The sequence below is a fragment of the Theobroma cacao genome, chromosome 2 (genome assembly GCF_053813885.1).
Source record: "Theobroma cacao isolate CCN51 chromosome 2, ASM5381388v1, whole genome shotgun sequence".
Taxonomy (NCBI): Eukaryota; Viridiplantae; Streptophyta; class Magnoliopsida; order Malvales; family Malvaceae; genus Theobroma; species Theobroma cacao.
Window position 1 is genome coordinate 9,524,227 of NC_142640.1, and position 18,963 is coordinate 9,543,189.

The following is an 18,963-nucleotide window of genomic DNA, read 5'->3' on the forward strand; positions in this document are numbered from 1 at the left end:
TCCACAAATTTTCATTTTCCTCTCTATACCTCCAAATCCACTTTTTAAGTAATGCTCTATTTTGCACCTTAAGATCCATAATGCCTAGACCCCTATCCCACTTATGTCTATAAACAATATCCCAACTTACCTAATGAAGTTTCCTCTTTTCCTCCGACCCACCCCAAAGAAAATTCCATTGGAGTTTTTTCAGTTTCGCCTTCACCTTTTGCGGCATTTGCATTAAAGACATATAATACATAGGTAAACTAGCAAGTACAACTTTAAGCAACGTAATACGTCCTCCAATTGACAATAAATTAGCTTTCCACCTTGCTAGCTTAGACCTACACCTGTCTATAATCGGTTGCCACATAGCCCTTGAACCTTGTTTAATGCCAAAAGGAAGTCCAATATAAGTTGAAGGAAAAGCTCCCACTTTACATGGAATTACAATCACCCATTCAATCACTAATTGTTCCTCTACTGCCACTCCACAAATATTACTTTTAGTTTGATTGATTTGCAAGCTTGACATCACTTGAAAGCATCTGCAAAACTCTTTTCATGTTAAAAATACTATTAATATAAGGTTTGTTGAAAATGATTGTGTTGTCCGCATATTGTAAATGTGGGATACAAAAAGCATTACGCCCAATGTTAATTGCTTTACAGAACCCAACCTCCACAGCTTCATTCATCATCACACTAAACACTTCAACAATAATGTTAAATAGAAAAGGAGACAGTGGACATCCTTACCTGAGTTCTCTATTTAGTTTAACTTGTCTAGTCAGTGTCCCATTAACCAATATCAACACTAAAGTTGAACTAATGCACCCCCATCATCCACTTTCTCCATCTAGCCCCGAACCCCATTTTACCCATAACAAACTCCAAGAAATTCCAATCCACACTATCATACACCTTTTCAAAATCCACTTTGAACACAGCCCCTCCCATTCTATCCTTTTTCATAAGGTTTATCACTTCATTAGTTATAAGAGCGCAATCAAGAATTTTGACGTCCCTTAATAAAACCAAACTAGGACTTTCCAACCACCTCTTCGATAACTCCTTTCAACCTTTGTGCTAAAGACTTAGCAATTATTTTGTATAAGCAACTTACTAAACTGATGGGCCTATAATCATTGAGACATGTAGGGTTTTCCTTCTTAGGAATTAGTGTAACAAAAAAAGAATTAACCCTATGAACAAAACTCACCTGTTTGTTGAAAATTTGCAATAAACACCATCAAGGCCCTTTTGACCATGGCCCATTGATTTTTAAAAAAACTCATGGTGTATCCATCCGGCCTTGATGCTTTATTCCCATCACACTCCATAATAATTGCATGAACTTCTTCCTCATAGAAACCCCTTTCCAAACTCAAAGCTGAGTGTTCAGATAATTGCAAAAAGTCATAGTCAATATCCTTAACCACCAAAGTTCTCCTTTTCTCACATAATTTTTCAAAATGCATGGAAGTTTCTTCTTTTATCAAATGTGGACTATCAATCACTTTGTCATCAACTACAAGTTTTGGATTAGATTAACTTCTATCTTATCAATGCCACCGTATGGAAGAATTTTGTTTTCCTATCACCATCAATAGCCTATTTTACTCTTAACTTCTGTCTCCATGATCTCTCCTCATTCCTATACAACTCCCAAAGCTCCTTTCTCAAATCAACAACTACTTGCCACGATACTTTATCACATGTACCTTTTTTCAACTCCACCATTTTCTGCTGAATATCAGTCTCTAACTTTTGGATGTTTTCTTTCACTTTACAAAATCTCTTTTGCTACCATACCTTAATATCAGCTTTGGCAACGCTTAAAGTGTGTCAATGTCAATCCCAGCCAAATTGCATTTATCCTAAGTTGCTTTAAAAATCTCACAAAACTACTTATCCTCTAACCAAAAGTTAGAAAACTGGAAAGGCTTTGGGCCTCATTCAAAAGAAACTTTACCTAACGCCATTGGATTATCGTCAAATAAAGAATTTGGTAGACATTGTTGAAACAACTAAAGGAACCAATTCAAAAATTTTGCACTTACTAAAACCTTTCTAATCTACCAAACACTTTACCATTGCTCTAATTGAATTTACTACCACTCATTGGAAGATCCATGAGTTAAAGATTATTAATAAAATCAACAAACCTCTTTGTGCTCTTTCAATTGTCAACTACCCCGCCTCTTTCTTCCTTAGTAACCACTGCATGGAAATCACTTACTAAACACCATGGAAAATCATTACTCCTAACCAACTTCAAAATTTCATTCCACAATCATTACTACTAACCACAGTTCGCAAAACCACATTTACAATTATTCATCTTAAGAACACTAATAAGAATTATATAGTTCTTGTGTATCACTTTCGAGTCAACATGAAAAAATTCCTTTTTCCACATAGTAAGCAAACCCCCTGAATTTCCCATCGCCTCAGACAAGCAACCTCTAAAAATAGATTTCCCCTTAAAGAATCAAAAAACCTTATTTGTTGTCCATTATGTTTAGTTCCTTGCAAAAACACCATGCTAGCCTTTTTATCAGAGATTAAATTCCTCACAAATCTTTTCTTTTCACCCTTATCAATACCTCTAACATTCTAAGATATTAATAGCATATCATCAAATTTGAAAACCCCTAAAGTCAGTTATCTACTAACATACATTTATTGAGCCTTCAAACTCTTAGCTTCCAAGGTAGAAAATTCTTTGACAATTTCATCTTTACTGCTTCTGAAAACAATTCCTAGCTCCTCAACAACCCTCCAATTAGCCTCCACCTCCTTCAAAATAATATTATTTCGACAGGCAATATCTTTATCTTACATTGAACCATCAACCATAATAGTTCTCATGGATTCTACTATTTCTTTTGTGATAATTTTCCTTTTCTTGACAATTGAATTTGTTTTCTTCCTAGTAGAAACCATATTCTCCTTACAACCACACCTACAAGTTTTATCTGACTTATTACGCTCTGATAATCTTAAACTCTTCCTATATTTTGGAGAAGATATAGGACTAACAAAAGTTTCTTGTGTCTTATTGTGTGACACATCAATTGTATTTTCTATGTTAACCTTTAAGTACTATTCCGAGGCAACTTTCCCACCAACTCCTCTGTCTTTCACATAACACACCATTGCCCATTATTGCATCTTAATATTATCATTGTGAATACTCTTAAGAAGAAACTCAACTGCCAAATCCCCACTATCATTCACTGACTCCACTTTATCAGAACACTACTTTTAATTTTTACTCTACAGAATCCCGATAGACATTCTAGCATCAGTTTCCCTAAACACCACCAACTCATTATTAAACTCCTTAAATAAACATTGACTTTCTCCTTGATTATCCTTATTAGTCATTCGCTCCACTGAACCATTATGTTGAATCTCCTCTCTCATTGACTCATCAATTAAAGACACACCATTCCTCATTTCTTTCTTTTATCACTCTTCTTCTCAGGACTTTTCTTCTTTCACTGTTTTTACTAAAATTCGAAATGACCAATAGACCTTGTTTCTTACCTTTTTTCTTTAAACTAACCTTTTTTCTTCTCTTTTCATATTCTCCATCCTTCAAGTATTTCTGAAACTAAACATAATCATCAACTTGGATCATCTCATCAAAATCCTCTATACTTTGAGCCTCCTTATTAACCACCTTACTTGGACGTAAACCTTCATTTTGTTGATCAACTGAACCTTGGCCTACAACAACTTGGTTTGTCAATCCATTTCCTTCTTTTAATTTGTCATAAGAACTTTTTTCAAAGTGCCCAATTTCCATATTCCTTCTTAATCCTCTTTGCTGACTTTCTTTCTCTGCTATGTTATTTATTACATCAAATGAAAGCCTTTGTACTTCCTCACCAATAGACTTCTTCCATCGCGGTTCAACATCTTGTGAATAATCCCTTGAAGTATGATTATCTGATTTAAACATCAGAAGGGCATTTCCAACCTTTAGGGTAACAGACTTTGAATCTCTTATCCCAAAGCCACCCTCACCTTTATACTCCAAAGAGTTTTCTACCAAAGCCATCACGGTTTCCTTATTTTTGCCAACATCAAAAGAAAATGAAGCATAATTGGGTGAACTTTGACAAGTTATTTGGGCTTTTTCTTATAACTCTTTTTCACTCATATCAACCACAAATATAGAAACATCAAATCAGAACCTATCCACATAAACTTTCAAGTAAAGTGGAAACTAGGTTTCTCTATTCACTTTAACGAACACTTGACCAACTTCAAACTAGTTCTTCAACACCATATCCTTATCAAATACCCCAACTTTACCCCATTTTTCTACCAACAATTTAAAAAACTTCTCAAGCCAAAAGTGAATAGGGACATTCTCAAATTTCAACCATTGCAATTTTCTATCAACAGACTTACACTCCTTATAGGGTGTTAGACTCTCAAACCACAATTCATATAAATCTTGATACTTGTAAATGATGGCCTCCATGTTTTCTCTGCAATCGAAAGTTACCAGGACATTGAGCCCTTTGATCCGAGCTACCTTTACCTAGATTTTTTCCATGAACAACACCAACTACACTTGTTGAAGCGAAAACTCTTGTCTGAGAACTCCAATAACACTCTTGTGTAGCCATTCCATCTCCATCTCCATCTTTGGTAACTCACTATCCTATACCAACGGTATTTAACCGTCCAAACCATCCAGATTTGCCGTCTCTCTTGTCGACACCTTACCTTTTAATCTATAATGAACTAAAATTTCCCTCTCTTCTATATCCTTCCCTTTAGGTAAATAATTTGCCAAGATTTCTCCTTTTTCAAAATCTAGATCTGTTCCAATCAGCAACTCCCTGTATGATCTGGAATCCTTAAGCAACCTTTGCTATTGCGGTATCACCATGGCCTGAACACCCTTCAACACACCTTGGGATTTTTTTTTCAATCGAGCATGGCTTCCCTGACAAAGATCTTACACCTATCGATCAATCTTCCATTGCCCCCTTCTATCACCCTCTCCAAACCTTCTCTAATCTGGAACCTCACAGAAGCAAATTTAAAATCTCTTGTCCTTACCAAAAATTTACTCTTAGAAATGAAAACATCCATGACCCTGCCATACTCTTCAAATATCACTCTCACTATTGATTGCAGCACCCGAATGCTTAGATTCCCCACAAACACCATGAACAAGGATGCTCTCTACTTGTCAATAGCTCTAATGGTTCGATTGCTCAACCTTTCCCTAAACCGTTACCTTCATTTGAAATCCCTTAGCTCTGATTACCCCTTAATCCTCTCACTCTCCCTCAGCTTCTCTCTATCACCCTTATAGAATCTCTTGTCATTCCCCTCAGACTCTCTCTCATTTTTTTTATCTCCAAAAGTTAGTTAGGGTGTTTTGTTGTAAACTTCAATCTAAACTTGATTCAGATTATTAATTTTGTTTATAGTAAATGAAAAAAAAAATCAATGAAAGGAGAAAAGGCCTAACAGAAAAAGGTACAAAATTTTCTCGATCAACGATAGAATAAGAGCTTACCCCATCCATGCTGAACATTTGCTTGTACTGCTTACCAAGAGCATTTTTTGGCTTCATGAGAACCTATATATTCATAATTAATTGTCATTTTTTGACTTCATGAAAAGCTTACCCTATATTCATAATATAGTAATATTTTAATATAATCTACATCTACGCATTGAAAAACCCAATCTCTAAGAGAATTATACAACCTCTTATAAATTCAACTTATATTTAATTATTTACCCTATTTTCTATAAAAAAATTATTTACCTCATTTCTTATTATAAGTGAAAAGACAATGTTTTATTGAAATGCATGCTTTCTTTTCTATACTCTGTACTCCATATAAATGTTCCCGTATGTTTAAGTAACTGTGCAATTTAGAGATGTTTCAGTTTAGTGGCAGACCTATAATGAACTTTGGTTTTGAAATTTCTCCATTCATCCCTTGGTTAAGGTGGTATCTTACTTGAAGCATGTAATACAGCCATCCAAGATGAGTTTTAAAAAAAAATGAAGACTTAACTATGGCTTTCATAATCCTATAAAATATTGTATAGATGGGGCGGAGGAATAGCTTAATTAGCAACCGCACTACACTTCTCCTAATGCCACTGGGCTTCACAGTTCACACTAGGCATCACCTGACCTTGTGCCTGGACAACTACCCACCCTTTTTGACCAAAGCTAATACTTACAGTTCAAAGTTGGCATTGACAATTAAAAGAAAAAGAAAACCCACCAGCAGCAGCAGCGACCCGCGGCTGCCTCTGTTGGTATTTCCACCATTTTCCAAAGTCTTACTAATCTAGATCTCCTTATAAATAGTCTACAATAGAGAGTTGAGACCAAATCCAAATAAGAAGGAAGCTATTTATATATACATGTAAAATAATGAGGTCGTGGTGGTACAGAATTTAGCAACCAGAAATTAAATATTGCTAGATCAATCTATACTGAGTTTTATATACACCACTAATTATTTCTGTCTTATGATTGGTTCAGTAGACATGGACCGAACATAATCTGGATGATTCCTGGTTGAATTAATGCATTAGAAATGGAGCAAACTATATTTATAACAAAACATTTTTTTAAAAAAATAAAAAGAACTTTCTGGTGATTATATAACAAAATATTGTATAGCAATTAGGAATAGTATATCCAACAGCAACGATTAATAGTTTTGAAACAATGTTAGGCAAAAGGCAGTGCAAGGGGGAATATTGACTCACCTAAGTTGGCGATTGGCTCTAGAAGTAAATTGAATGCTGGACGTATTAAAAACTCGACTATCTGAAAAATAGGAAAGAAACCCCTGGTACTTTAAAAGAAAAAATCTTTCCAAGAATCAAGATCCAATGCTTAAAATTCAACACTTAAAAGTTCATCACCCCTGGAAAAGAATCATAACAGGACCATTAAATAAATATGGCTTATTAACAGTTGGTTCGAAATGATTTGGGTTTCTTTTATTCGGATTTGAGTTGGTCCATTAAATACCTACCTATCAGATCAAAAAATAAAGAAAGGAGAAAATTAAATGGGAGCCGGCCGGTGAAAAGAATATTAAGCTACTTTATGCCAAAAAAATGTATTATTTGACAACAGATGAGAAGATAAATGTACTCCTTAACAAATATTAATCCATAGTGTTTGCCCATTGCCCTTTTTGTCACCTATGAGAAAAATGAAAAAAGAAAAAAGAAAAAGAAGAAAAAAAGGGCGGGGCCAAAATAAACTCCTATTAGAAGCCAGCAGTTCTGAGCTCGTCTTCAAGAATCTCCTCAAGCAACAACTGGGACTCTTCCATCAATCCAGGGCTTAATCTGAACATCAATACGCAGAACTCCATCTCATTGAGAGCCCCGTCACCATCCAGATCACCTTCTCTCACCATGCTCTCAAGTTCATCGTCTCTCAAATCTTGCAACCCCAGCATTGCCGCATTCCTCTTCAAGCTCTCCACGGTGATGACCTCCTTCTCCTTGTCCATCAACAGCCTGAACCCATTACACAGCTCCCTTATTAGCCCCTCTCCACCCAGCTTCTCAGCCATCGCTGGCAATAAATCCTCGAAATCAGAAGCTGTTTTACCAAACCCTGCCATTGATCCTTGGATTGATATTTTTGATTTCTTCAAAAAAAAATATATTTCTGTATTTGAGATGCGTTGGGGTATTTTAAGAGTGCAATATATATATATATATATACAAGGGAGAATAGATGAGGAGGTTTTCTTGGAAAGAGAAGGGGTTATGTTCTCCCAATGTATGACAGCAAAGGAACACAAAACTTTCTTGCGGGTCGGCTTTGATTCTTGCAGAGCTGGAACTGCCTCTGTTTCGGAGAAGTTGTCAGGGGTACTTTCGTTTTGTTCTGTTTTTTTTTTTTTTTTTTGGATTTTTTAATATTTCCTCTGTCTGCTTTTGACTTGAAATAAGTTTTGACAGGGTAAAGTAGTTTCATGAGGGGTAATTGTTGTAATTTAGGTCAAAGCTCTGAGGGTAACATCGTCAATTTGGAAGCTTTCTGCTTGGCTTTTCAGATTGACTTTCGTCACTGGGGCCGGACGGTTGGTTTGCAGTTTATAATTAACTTTGTTCACATAAAAGTGTATGGAGACGCAATTAATTGAAATCGGAAAATTAATATACTAAGGAAAACATGGAGTCAGTGCGTTCCTTGACAAAATTGGAGTCTTTTTGGTGGTTTCATGAGCAATTTCAGGATAAGAACTTGATAACGAAGCTTAATGGCTTCCTTCTTGAGAAAGTTTTGCGAAGATTTTGGGAAAATATGGGTGACAATTCATAAAGGAGGATAGGATGATAAGAAGTCTTTTGGTTTTTCTCGGAAAGTTGGTTGCAATTGAGAAATACACAATTCCTTGTCACATGAAGAATGCACATGATAATTTTACCGCTCTTCATCTTCCTCGGCAGAAAATCAATAATTGAGGTTGAAATTTTATAAAAATATATGCCATGGATTACATGTTTGAAATATAAAATATGTAGCTTGTGCGGGTGGGTACTGCGCTGAGAAACTTCATGCATTCATGCCCTGTTATCCAAACCAAACTTTCCTTCCGGGGAACCTTCATTTTCTTTTCCAGATTCATATTTTCTTTCACGAGAAGAAATGACTGTATTGCATTAATTTGTTCTTTAAAAAACTATTTGATGAATTGATTTTTATGGATTGTTCACAAACAAACAACCAAAACATCATTAAGTTACAGTTTGCGTAAAGCTGGTGGTCATAAAATTTTAGCTAGGTACAAATTGAATTATTGGGATATAGTGTTGAAGAAGTAGTCATGTAGGTCTAAAAGTAGATTTTAATATTTAATTAAGAGTAAAAAGAATTGGAAAACGGTCTGTCATAAAACCGAACTTGTTTATGAACAGAATAAAGCTACTCGATGCAAAAGGTTTCATATTATTAATTTTTTGACGCAAAAGCTATCCGAAATGAGGAAGTAATTAAGGTGGTGTGAATAGGAATACGTACCCAAGTCAACTTTTGTGAACAAATTAAGCAGTAGCACGATACCTGATGAATTTCCTTTCAGGGAAGGCAATGAGAGGGGAGGGGAAAACCTAGGAAAGTAGCGTGAATCATCCCTCCAACCCGCACGAAGTAATTATACGCGTATTCTACGCGAACAGGGTAACCCGCTAACACCTGTCTGTCTGTCTGTCAACACCAAATAAACAAAGTTAATGCACGAATGACAAACACATGGTGTTCACTTGATTGGAAGAGAGACCTCTTTTTGATGACTTCTCAGTCGGCATTTTGACATTTCTGATGAACACGACGATGCCCAATATTAATATAGCTATTAGCTTGCATTCAACCTCATTAATTAATTTTGTCAAACGGGTATTGATTTCTTCTCTTTTCACCCTGAGCCCCCAGCAGTTTCTCATTTGCTTGATCAGGCCCTTTTTATTTCCCCCACAGTTATATATTAAATTAACTATATATTTAAGAGATAATTCTCACCAATTCGTTTCTCAAAGTTTAAAATCAAATTCTTTAGAATTGAAAATCCAAAATTTTTCCGTTAGAAAGAACTGATCAAAAGAGAAAAAACAAAAAACTTAAAAACAAGTTTTTATTCTAAAATGTTAATTTAGAGTTATTCTCCTATCTGATTATTTTGTTATTTATAACTTTCGATGTTCCTACTATGTCTATAATACCATAGTCCAGCAAGAAATTTCACATTTATTCGGATCTAAAGAGGGTATATCAGAAAGAATTTGTCACTATTTGTAAGTATTACAAGTAGAAATATCAACAGGTAACGTATTTATTTTATTATTTAAGTGCTCAAATCTTATAAATGTCTTATAAATTTTTTGAATTGTTATCTAAATCCGTGTCATCCATACTTGTTAAATATCTAATTAAAATAAATTTATATATATTATTAATAAAAATTAAATTAATAAATTGACATTCAACTTCGAAGCTTTGAAGTCTTTCTAAAATATAATGGGAGCTGGCCAACCGAGGGATGGATTGGAACCCTGCCGGCGAGATCAGTGGGCTGGAGTGCCACAGCAAAGAGAAGTACTATTAGGCCAACGTGCGTTTAGCATTAACAGTCAATAGCAAGCTGACAATCACAGAATTTGGGTTGAAGCCCAAGATATGGTGCTAGAGATGTCCAAACTCCAGATGGCAATAATTCAGCAAGTAATTCTTGTACAACTACATATTCACCATAATCCTAAGCTCCTAAAAGAAAGAAAGAAATATAGCCCGATGGTTTGTCTTTAACAATGAATTTGGAGCATGGGGAATCGAAATTGGTTCTTTTGTTCTTGAAGTGAGATAGCCATCAAATTAAATAGAGCTGCAAATTCAGTTTGCCTAAGCTTTTGAAAGTTTCGTAGTGAGCATGGTCAAGTTACCAAGAAGATCTCTTCGAAAATTTTAGGTTACAAGCCTAGAGTCTAGAAGGGCTCAAATCTGGGATTAAGAGCCACTCCACCCAACACTTTAGCCAGGGGCATGTGCCCCTAGCTCGAGAATCTTAATTTTCCTCTCAATTGCTAACGTAGAATTAGATAGGTTTGCACATCACTTTTTTTTTTTTTTTGAAAGATTGGAGTTTCATTGCAAAGAAGGGTGGAATAATCCCCTTCAAAATACATCAGTGAAGAACCAGTGATTCGTGGACTATACCTGGGCACAAAAAGCAGGTATATTCCCCAAATCTTACTCATAGCTACCCACTAAAATCTGCTATACAAAAATCTGACAGCTATACACTTCCCATGACTGATACATGCACAATCCTGCCTATACACAACACATCAAGTCATGGCAGTAGAACAAAATAGAACCCGACCCTTCCTACCCTTAAAAACCACAAAAAACTTTTAGAGACAATCAAGAAGCACAAAAATCATCAATTCAATAGCAGAACATCAGCCAGCAGAACATCAGCCACCCGGTGACAGATTGCAAGACATTCAATACTTCACCAGCTAGAATTTTCCTCACCGGTTTCATATATCCGCAGAAGATCCTGCTGCCTATAAACCTCTTCTTTAGCCAACTTATCCGCAACTTTTTTCTGAAATTTCATTGTAAAAACTCTCGAGGGAGCCAGAAACACTCCCCTGTGCCGAAACAGAGCGAGTTGATCCTGGTCTGTTATGCTCTGAAGTGAGGATAACATCATAGGATCATCTCAGCAGAAACTGTGCATTTGACAAAAGGTTTTGCACGTCACTGGAGAGACAATCAGGGATAGCATGTTCGGCTGGCAGCAAAAATGTTGCTTGGAGCTTAAAAATAAGATAATCTTGAATAAATAGGAAATTCTTGAGCAGAAACTGCCAAATGCAGGTAATGCTCAAGCAAAATTAAACACAACAAGTATTGATAAACATAAAATTTGCTTCCTATACTTGTAGAAATGACGTTTTTGGAGCCTTGTACTTTTACTATCTACCATGTTCTAAAGTAACGGTTAGCTCATTATGGGAAAATGTCTCTGGTTTGCTAGATGAAGAAGCTTTGCTAGAAGGGCACCGCCTGACTACGAATGCTGGTTGTTTTGGAGCTGGAAGAGACGCAATTTCGCTGCCAAGCATGAAAACTACCTGTGACATGGTGGGGCGATCGCTCGGGTCTTCTTGTACGCACAAGAGCCCAACAGTTAGACACATTAGAAGTTCGTCTGCATTGCAACTTCCACGCAGTGTCTGGTCCAACAAATCTAATGCCTTGTCTGCTTTCCACAAATGCCATGCCTGGGAACAGTTGTAATATGCAAATTGGTATTAGGTAGTGAGTAAGATCAGGATGTTAAAATGGTTAGAAAAATGGAACGTAACTTACATAGCCCAGAAGGCTCAAAGACTGTTCAGTCTGGTAAAATCCTGCGTTCCTCTTTCCAGTGATGACCTCAATTACAACAACACCAAAGCTAAAGACATCTGATTTGAATGAGAAAAGTCCGTCTAGTGCGTACTCAGGGGACATGTAGCCACTGCCTCATCAAAACTGAGAGATTAGAAACTGTTTTACCACTATAATCAATCAGGTTTTATGCTTCTATCATTCAAGTATAACTTACTAAGTTCCAACCACTCTATTTGTGTTTGCAGCAGTTTCTTTGCCACCAAAAATCCTTGCCAAGCCAAAGTCAGAAATTTTGGGATTCATCTCCTCGTCTAAAAGAATGTTGCTCGTTTTCAGATCTCTGTGAATTATCCTCAACCTTGAATCTTGGTGGAGATATAGAAGGCCTCGAGCAATTCCCGAAATGACGCGGTATCGCATATCCCAGTCCAACAGAATGCTTAGCTTCCGATCTTGTAAGGTTCTCATTTCCATTCAAGAACATATCTTTAGTAACTACTCAGTTTCTATGGAATCATATGTTAAGATAATTTATAATACTAATAAACATTAGAAATCGTTGTGAATACTCACCAAATATGAAGGAGTCTAAGCTTTTATTAGGCATATATTCATAAAGTAACATCTTTTCATCTCCTGCAACACAATAGCCTAAAAGTCTAACAAGATTTCGATGTTGAAGTCTTGCAATCAGCACAACTTCATTTTTGAATTCCTCTAAACCTTGTCCTGAACCGCTTGAGAGCCTCTTTACAGCAATTTCTCTCCCTTCGGGAAACTTTCCCTGGTAGTAGAGTCCCATATTCAGCATTCCATTTTTAACTAGAAAAAATTAAGGAGTTTTAAAGAGCAGTAAATTAAGGGCTATTACCTTGTAAACAGCCCCAAATCCACCTTGCCCCAGCTTATTTGCGTTAGAGAAGTAATTCGTAGCAGCTAGTATACTTTCTAACTGAAAAAATGGCACCTCTATACGGTCTGTATCATCTTCTTTAAACCGTCCTGAATCAATCAAGTCTTTGACATGTCTCTCACTGTCGTACAAGTGCAGTGCAGAATTTCTGTGATTGTTTCCCCAGATCCCTATATTCAAAGATAAACCTTATACCTTGCAACCAAATTGAATAGCCCTAAATTTTGTGATTCATTTTCTGAAAAAAAAAAAAAAACAAGCGGCTGCTAATTACCTTCTCCCTCGGCCAGTTTTCTCCTCTGCAAGTAAACATAAACAATGGTGCTTGACAGAATGATTAGAACAACTCCGCTCAGAAAAGCTATTACGAGGATCAGAGATAAGGCCATCTTTCTGGTGAAAGACTTGTATCTCTTTTTTCTGTAACCACGGTCTACAAGAGTAAAGAATTATGGACCATTTTTCATATATAAATCTAGGTCACATGTATATAATTCTATCTCTGCCTTTCTGGCAAGCATATTTAGAAAGTGATATTAGATGATACTAATGCCAAAGCTAAACGAAAGTTATTTGCATCAATCTTCAGAGTTTTGGTCTGAGCGTTATTACTAAACATATTAATGAAAGATTGCCGTGCTAAGTTGACTCTGGACATTAGAATATGCAGATTGGCAATTAATCGAATTGAACCTTTGCAGTACCATTTCCCTAAGCATAAATGATTTAATTCATTCATTATCAAGAAAACAAACTAAACTTCTGTATGGCAAATCATGGCGTCCATTGAATTAGTTAGTTAATTAAATCATTCTTACCTTCAGTGCAATTCAGGCTCAAGTTATCCCATCGAAAGCTTTCATTGCAGAGGCACCTTTTCTTTCCGTTGCTTGTTACATTACAAGATGAATTTGGCCAATCTTTGCAATCTGTAGGTGAAGAGCAAGTTGGTTCTGGAGGAGGATCCCAGCCTATCTCTACTTCTTCTGCATTGCACCTACTAGTAACATGGAAGGGCGATGGCTGCTTGAACTGAAAGAAATTGTCCCCTGAATTTCCAGCCTTACAATCATTTGCGTCATTGGTTTGAATGATAAATTTTCGTGTTTCTGAATTAATGCTTGTTACTCTAAAGGTGCCACTGGGCGCATAAAAGGTAACTTCCCCTGAAGAGATGTTGCAGTGAAAACTGAGGTACATGGCATCGCCACATTTAGGCCCAGTGCTAAGTGGATAGTGAATCAGGTTTGTACCACAAGTCTCACAACTTCTTCTCGTTGATTCTGCAGATATAGAATGACTTGAAATTCAGATGATGAGCTCTTTGTCATTTCTTATTGAAAAACGATTAAAAAATCAAAATAGGACACAAGACTACTTATCTAAGTTTCTCATTCTATAGGGTGTATATTGCCATATCTAATCTATAGATGGCATCTGAGTCAGAAAGGGGACTGTCATTAAGCAAAATTCATTCAAGAGTCCTGAAATTAAGCAATTTTCGGAAGGGAAAGAGTTATACCTACATCAGAAACTGCTAATCGGACATTAAGGTTACGGCCACCTTCATACTCCTCCTGAATATTGTTGAGATCTTCCAACCATATCCAGCATGCAGCAATGGTGCTCCCACTTTGTCGCACTATATCAAGTTCTTCATACGAATAGGCCTGGCACTGACAGTTATTAAGACACTCTAATTTGCATTCCACCTCGTTCTTAGCATTAAATTGAGAGTCTGGATTCCCCACTTCCATCATATTCAAACTCAAGAATGTGTCACTCGCAGCATTCTTGTCACATATCCTTGACTTTCGAGTGCATCCGTCAAAATAATCCTGGCTATTCCAATTTTCCGCGGAGCTAGGTGCAAAGCCAGGCAAACACTTGCACGTCAAGTCATTAATACTATTGCAGCTACCAAAATTTCCGCATGCATTGTAGACACTGCATTTATCTCTGGGCTCTGCCCAAATCAAGGCCCAGATCTTCTCAGAATCCCACTTAAAATACTGAATTTGACCGGAGAAACTGATAATCAACCTTGTATCACTGTATAATGACGATGTAAGATGAGGCATGGACTCATTATGGAGTACAACTGAGGTAAAATTTGACAAAAAGAAAGAGATTGCTGATGGCATGGCTGAGGGCATCCCATCCGGACCAATGAATAAACCCGAAACACCACTTTTCCAATACCTGGTTGTTCTTTTCCATACGATAAATTGGTTAACTCTTTCTTGGTCTATCTGAAATGTGAAATTCCCTGGAGCTGGATCATCATAACTTTTCCAAGAAGTTAGTATCATGTCTCCATCCATTTTCATGCCTGGAAGAAATGTATCAGTTGGATTATCAAAACTCTGCCAGATAATGCTTGCTGAGTGGTTTTCTTGTTCTTTATCGCTCAGCACCAGGTTCCCAGCATCTGTTAACTTGGCTTTTCTATATCCAGAAGACACTGCTTGAAGATTCGTTGACCATAAAGATTTCCTACTTCCATCCAGCACCTTGAGGTTGCCATCCTCCGAAACAACAAGGACTCCGCTATCATCTAAAAGTGGTTTGTCTCTATTGGCAACCCATACAACTGTTTGCTGATTTGAACCATAATACCATATCCCCACGTATCTCCTGGTGTTAGAGCTTCCATTAGGAGTAAAAAATCCTAGTTCAAATCTTTTTCCTGGTGAAATTAGACTATCTCCTTCTCCATCACTGATCGAACAGTTTACTGTTATGGTCTCTTTAGCTGAAGAACATAGAAGAGAAGTGCAGAACAGAAATGTGTGCAAAAAGAGTGTGGGCAGCATCTGCGCCTTACAAACAATGTAGTAATGATTTTTTTTTTCCCTTTTGATCTTACTTCTTTCGCTTATAATTATAATGGAAGATAAAAACTAGGCGGCATTCATTGGCTTACCAATCACCTGTTTCCACAGGTTCTGCAGAAATTTACATATTCTCTTCTCTATGCAGAAGTGCTCTGCTGTTGTTTTCCATTATCTAAAACGCCCCCAAAATCACAAGGTAGCTTGGTCAGCAGCTAATACTGTGCATGGAATCGACTGCCAAGATGATGGTGAAATATTGTCGCATTCGCATAGTTGAAAAACTAAACTAAAGCAAATAGCGACAGTATCATATAATAATGAGTTTTCCTTCGTGATTTGGAAATTTGACAAAGAAAAGTTTGTCGTACCGATTACTCTCATGCTTTTCCAGGTATATTATCCAAGGGAAAGACAGCACCGCCAATTCTATTTAAGATTGAATGTTGTTAGTCTAACAATATTCAACTGGCCTTTCAAAAAAAAAAATATTCAACTGTTGGTCTATATACCTGGGCAAAACTCGCAATGTCTTTTGATGTGGCCAAGTTAAATTGATCTTGGGGCCAAATCTTGATCTCAGTTAAAAATATTCACTCTTCAGCTTACCTTAAATCACTCAAAATCGCACACCGTGTGGTCAAATTCAGGAAAAGAAGGCAAAAAGAGAGGGTGCAAAAGGATGAGTTGAATTCCAATGTCTCTCTCAAAAACAACTTGTAACTTACTTCATGTAGTATAATAACAAGGCAAAGCTTACATACATTCGAACAAATGGGAGAGGGAGAAAAGGCTTCAAATTAAATGAATGCTTCAGTAGACTAGAAGAGATTGAAGAGGGGTATAAACAATACTACTAGAATAAGCATTTGTAGATCGTGATTTACAGTACTTAAGTTGAATGATCGCATGGTAGGCTTGGCAGGGGAGTAACTGGGGTGGAAGGTCTTTGTTTTGGCCAAAGAGGTCAAGGTCATTGGATTTTGTTTCTTTTCATCTTTACATAAGAGGGGCCCTTCACTTTATTTTTCTTCGTCTTCTTGCGTGATTAAGATATAATTACGCGGGACTCCATATGCTTCCTCTGTTCATTTCTGCTTATTTATATTTGATGACAAGGACCCATTTAGACTATTGTCAATGTTTCTGGCTTTCTAGGAAGTGCAACGCCAGCCCCGGCCTAAGTTCATCAGTGCCAATTGTGTGGCAGTCGCTTTCATCTGCTGCCAGGATCTAAACAGCAGCTCGTCCGGTGTAATCTGGCAGGTATATTGGAGGAACCGAGGGGGACTCAAAAGAACTTCACCCTTTTTGATGGCTGATGCAATGGGCAGGATTCACGAGATGGAGAGAGGGCAACCCAGACGTGCAGCTGCATGTCCTTGAAAGAGTAAAGATATGAATGCCCATGATTGGAAATATATAGAGAACTTTGCCTTTGATTCACTTGTAGCCAAAAATTATGGGTTGTAAAAATGCAGATCAGATGCTTTGAGGAACTAAATTAAGACATCCAGAAAGTGGGCCTTTCGAAAGGAAAAAACAAGACATCCGGAAATTGTGGACCATAACATACTCAAAAGCAACCAACTTTAAAAAATTGGAAACAGCTTGGACTAAACCAACTTTAGAGAAAGCTAGCAACAAATATGTGCTTTGTTAAGAGAAGTTGGATTATTTCAAAAGTGGAATGGGAAGAAGAAATGTTGACCATACGTTCCCGGGGCCTTCTTGTTTATTTATTCAACCGCTCCCAAACTCCTAAGCAGCTAGTTGTAAGATGTTCACGTGGGCTTCCCAACTTCTTTATTTTGCCCGACTGATTGCCAATGCCATGACTGACGCGTGACGCAATGCTTACTTCGAAGTGACGGGTCGGGTCATCTTGGCCGCCGTTACCCTGTGAGTCCAATTCACTTTTATGGACAGTCTCAACCACATCTTGGCTTGGACCTCTACAGCCCTCCATTTCATCCACAAGCTCGGCCTAAGATTTTCTTTTGTTGTCCTTTTACTGAATACATAATAATTTCGCTCAAGATAGTAGTAATTTAAAAGATATGCTTAATCCAAATTTATTAATAGTTGAACATGCACACAAGAAAATGACCACGTCAGATTCGACCAACTAATATTTTAATTTGCTGATATAATTGTTAGTAACATTTATAGAAAGCAAACTTCAAACCAATAAATCATTTAACATGAAACGAAAAGATCAATTGCAAATCAACAATCTATAGACCAAGTTAGCTGAACAAAGAAATTTCAGTTTTAAGTTTTAAGTCTACAAAAGATCAATCTCTATTGACCTGATATGATTTTGATCAAATCATTCAATCTCAAACCATATAACATTACACTTGTATAAATACTTGTAGATCAGTTATGACTGAATCACAACTTTATTCAATACAATTCCTTCAGTTTTTTATACTATCGGAGCAAGTCTCGCTTAATTAGCATTTTGATCCCTTTGTTGTTATCATGGCAGCAGCAAACAGTTTTTCCTTCGCCAATTTCGGCACCAGTAATGCTGTCATTTCCATAAACACAATAGCTCAATTGCCTCTTAAACTGACCTTTATGATGGAAAATTTAGTTTTAATCCCTTCTTGCAGGTCATGATCTTATCGGCTATATTATTGGCCAGACCCCTTGTCCATGATTACCACCTACCTTAAATCTAGTTTATAACTTATGGTATAGGCAAGACCCCTTGTCCACAAGACCATTATTGCATCACTTTCAAAGTCAATTGTCCCTCTATTGCCACGGCAAAGTCTTCTCAAGGAACATGGTAGAAGTTATCTCAAATGTTTGCAAGCAAGATCCGTAACAGAATGATGTCCCTCAAAAAAAAAGGTTAACCTTATTACCCCAAGAAGGAAGTCAATTGTAGAAGGTTCGATTATCTTCATTTTAAAAGTTCTTGGACCAAAATTCAAAGAGCTTTCGGAACCATTAAAGCTTGTGAATTTGCCATACGCTTTAAAGAGCTTCATGACATGTTGAGAGACTATCAAACAACACTTAAACAGGACGACTCATATCCTGTCACGACCAATTATGCTTCTTCAACCAAGAAAACCAAAGGTAACTACTCTTATAGAAGAGGTAATTCCAAAAGCAATTTTATTCCTAATGTCAACCGTGATAACTGTAATTTACTGAAGGAAATGTTGTAGAATGAAATATACTATTTATTATAGCAAGCAATTCGTGAAGAAAGGGAACATAACATACGAGTATTTGGTAAGCAAAACCGAAGGAAATCCAAGTCACCATAAAGCTGAGATTGC

The 18,963-nt window shown here is 36.8% G+C and overlaps 1 protein-coding gene and 1 pseudogene across 2 annotated transcripts; both read right to left on the minus strand.

Annotated features, from left to right (window-relative positions):
* Positions 1 to 7,079: 7,079 nt before the first annotated feature.
* LOC18608567 (calcium-binding protein KRP1 pseudogene) lies at positions 7,080 to 7,728 on the minus strand (annotated as a pseudogene).
* A 2,907-nt stretch (positions 7,729 to 10,635) lies between these two features.
* LOC18608568 (G-type lectin S-receptor-like Serine/Threonine-kinase) lies at positions 10,636 to 15,633 on the minus strand. 2 transcript variants are annotated; one of them, XM_018115539.2, is made up of 8 exons: positions 14,350 to 15,620; positions 13,646 to 14,110; positions 13,102 to 13,260; positions 12,786 to 12,997; positions 12,488 to 12,698; positions 12,129 to 12,366; positions 11,891 to 12,041; positions 10,636 to 11,802 (listed from the first exon to the last, which is right to left on the minus strand). In XM_018115539.2, exons 1-8 carry the CDS (start codon positions 15,155 to 15,157, stop codon positions 11,494 to 11,496), a joined length of 2,553 nt encoding a protein of 850 aa, XP_017971028.2. In that variant the 5' UTR covers positions 15,158 to 15,620; the 3' UTR covers positions 10,636 to 11,493. The 2 variants fall into 2 exon arrangements, 1 of the variants encoding a protein (XP_017971028.2); XR_016024742.1 differs by having other exon boundaries at positions 11,660 to 11,802; positions 11,891 to 12,055; positions 14,350 to 15,633.
* Positions 15,634 to 18,963: the final 3,330 nt, after the last annotated feature.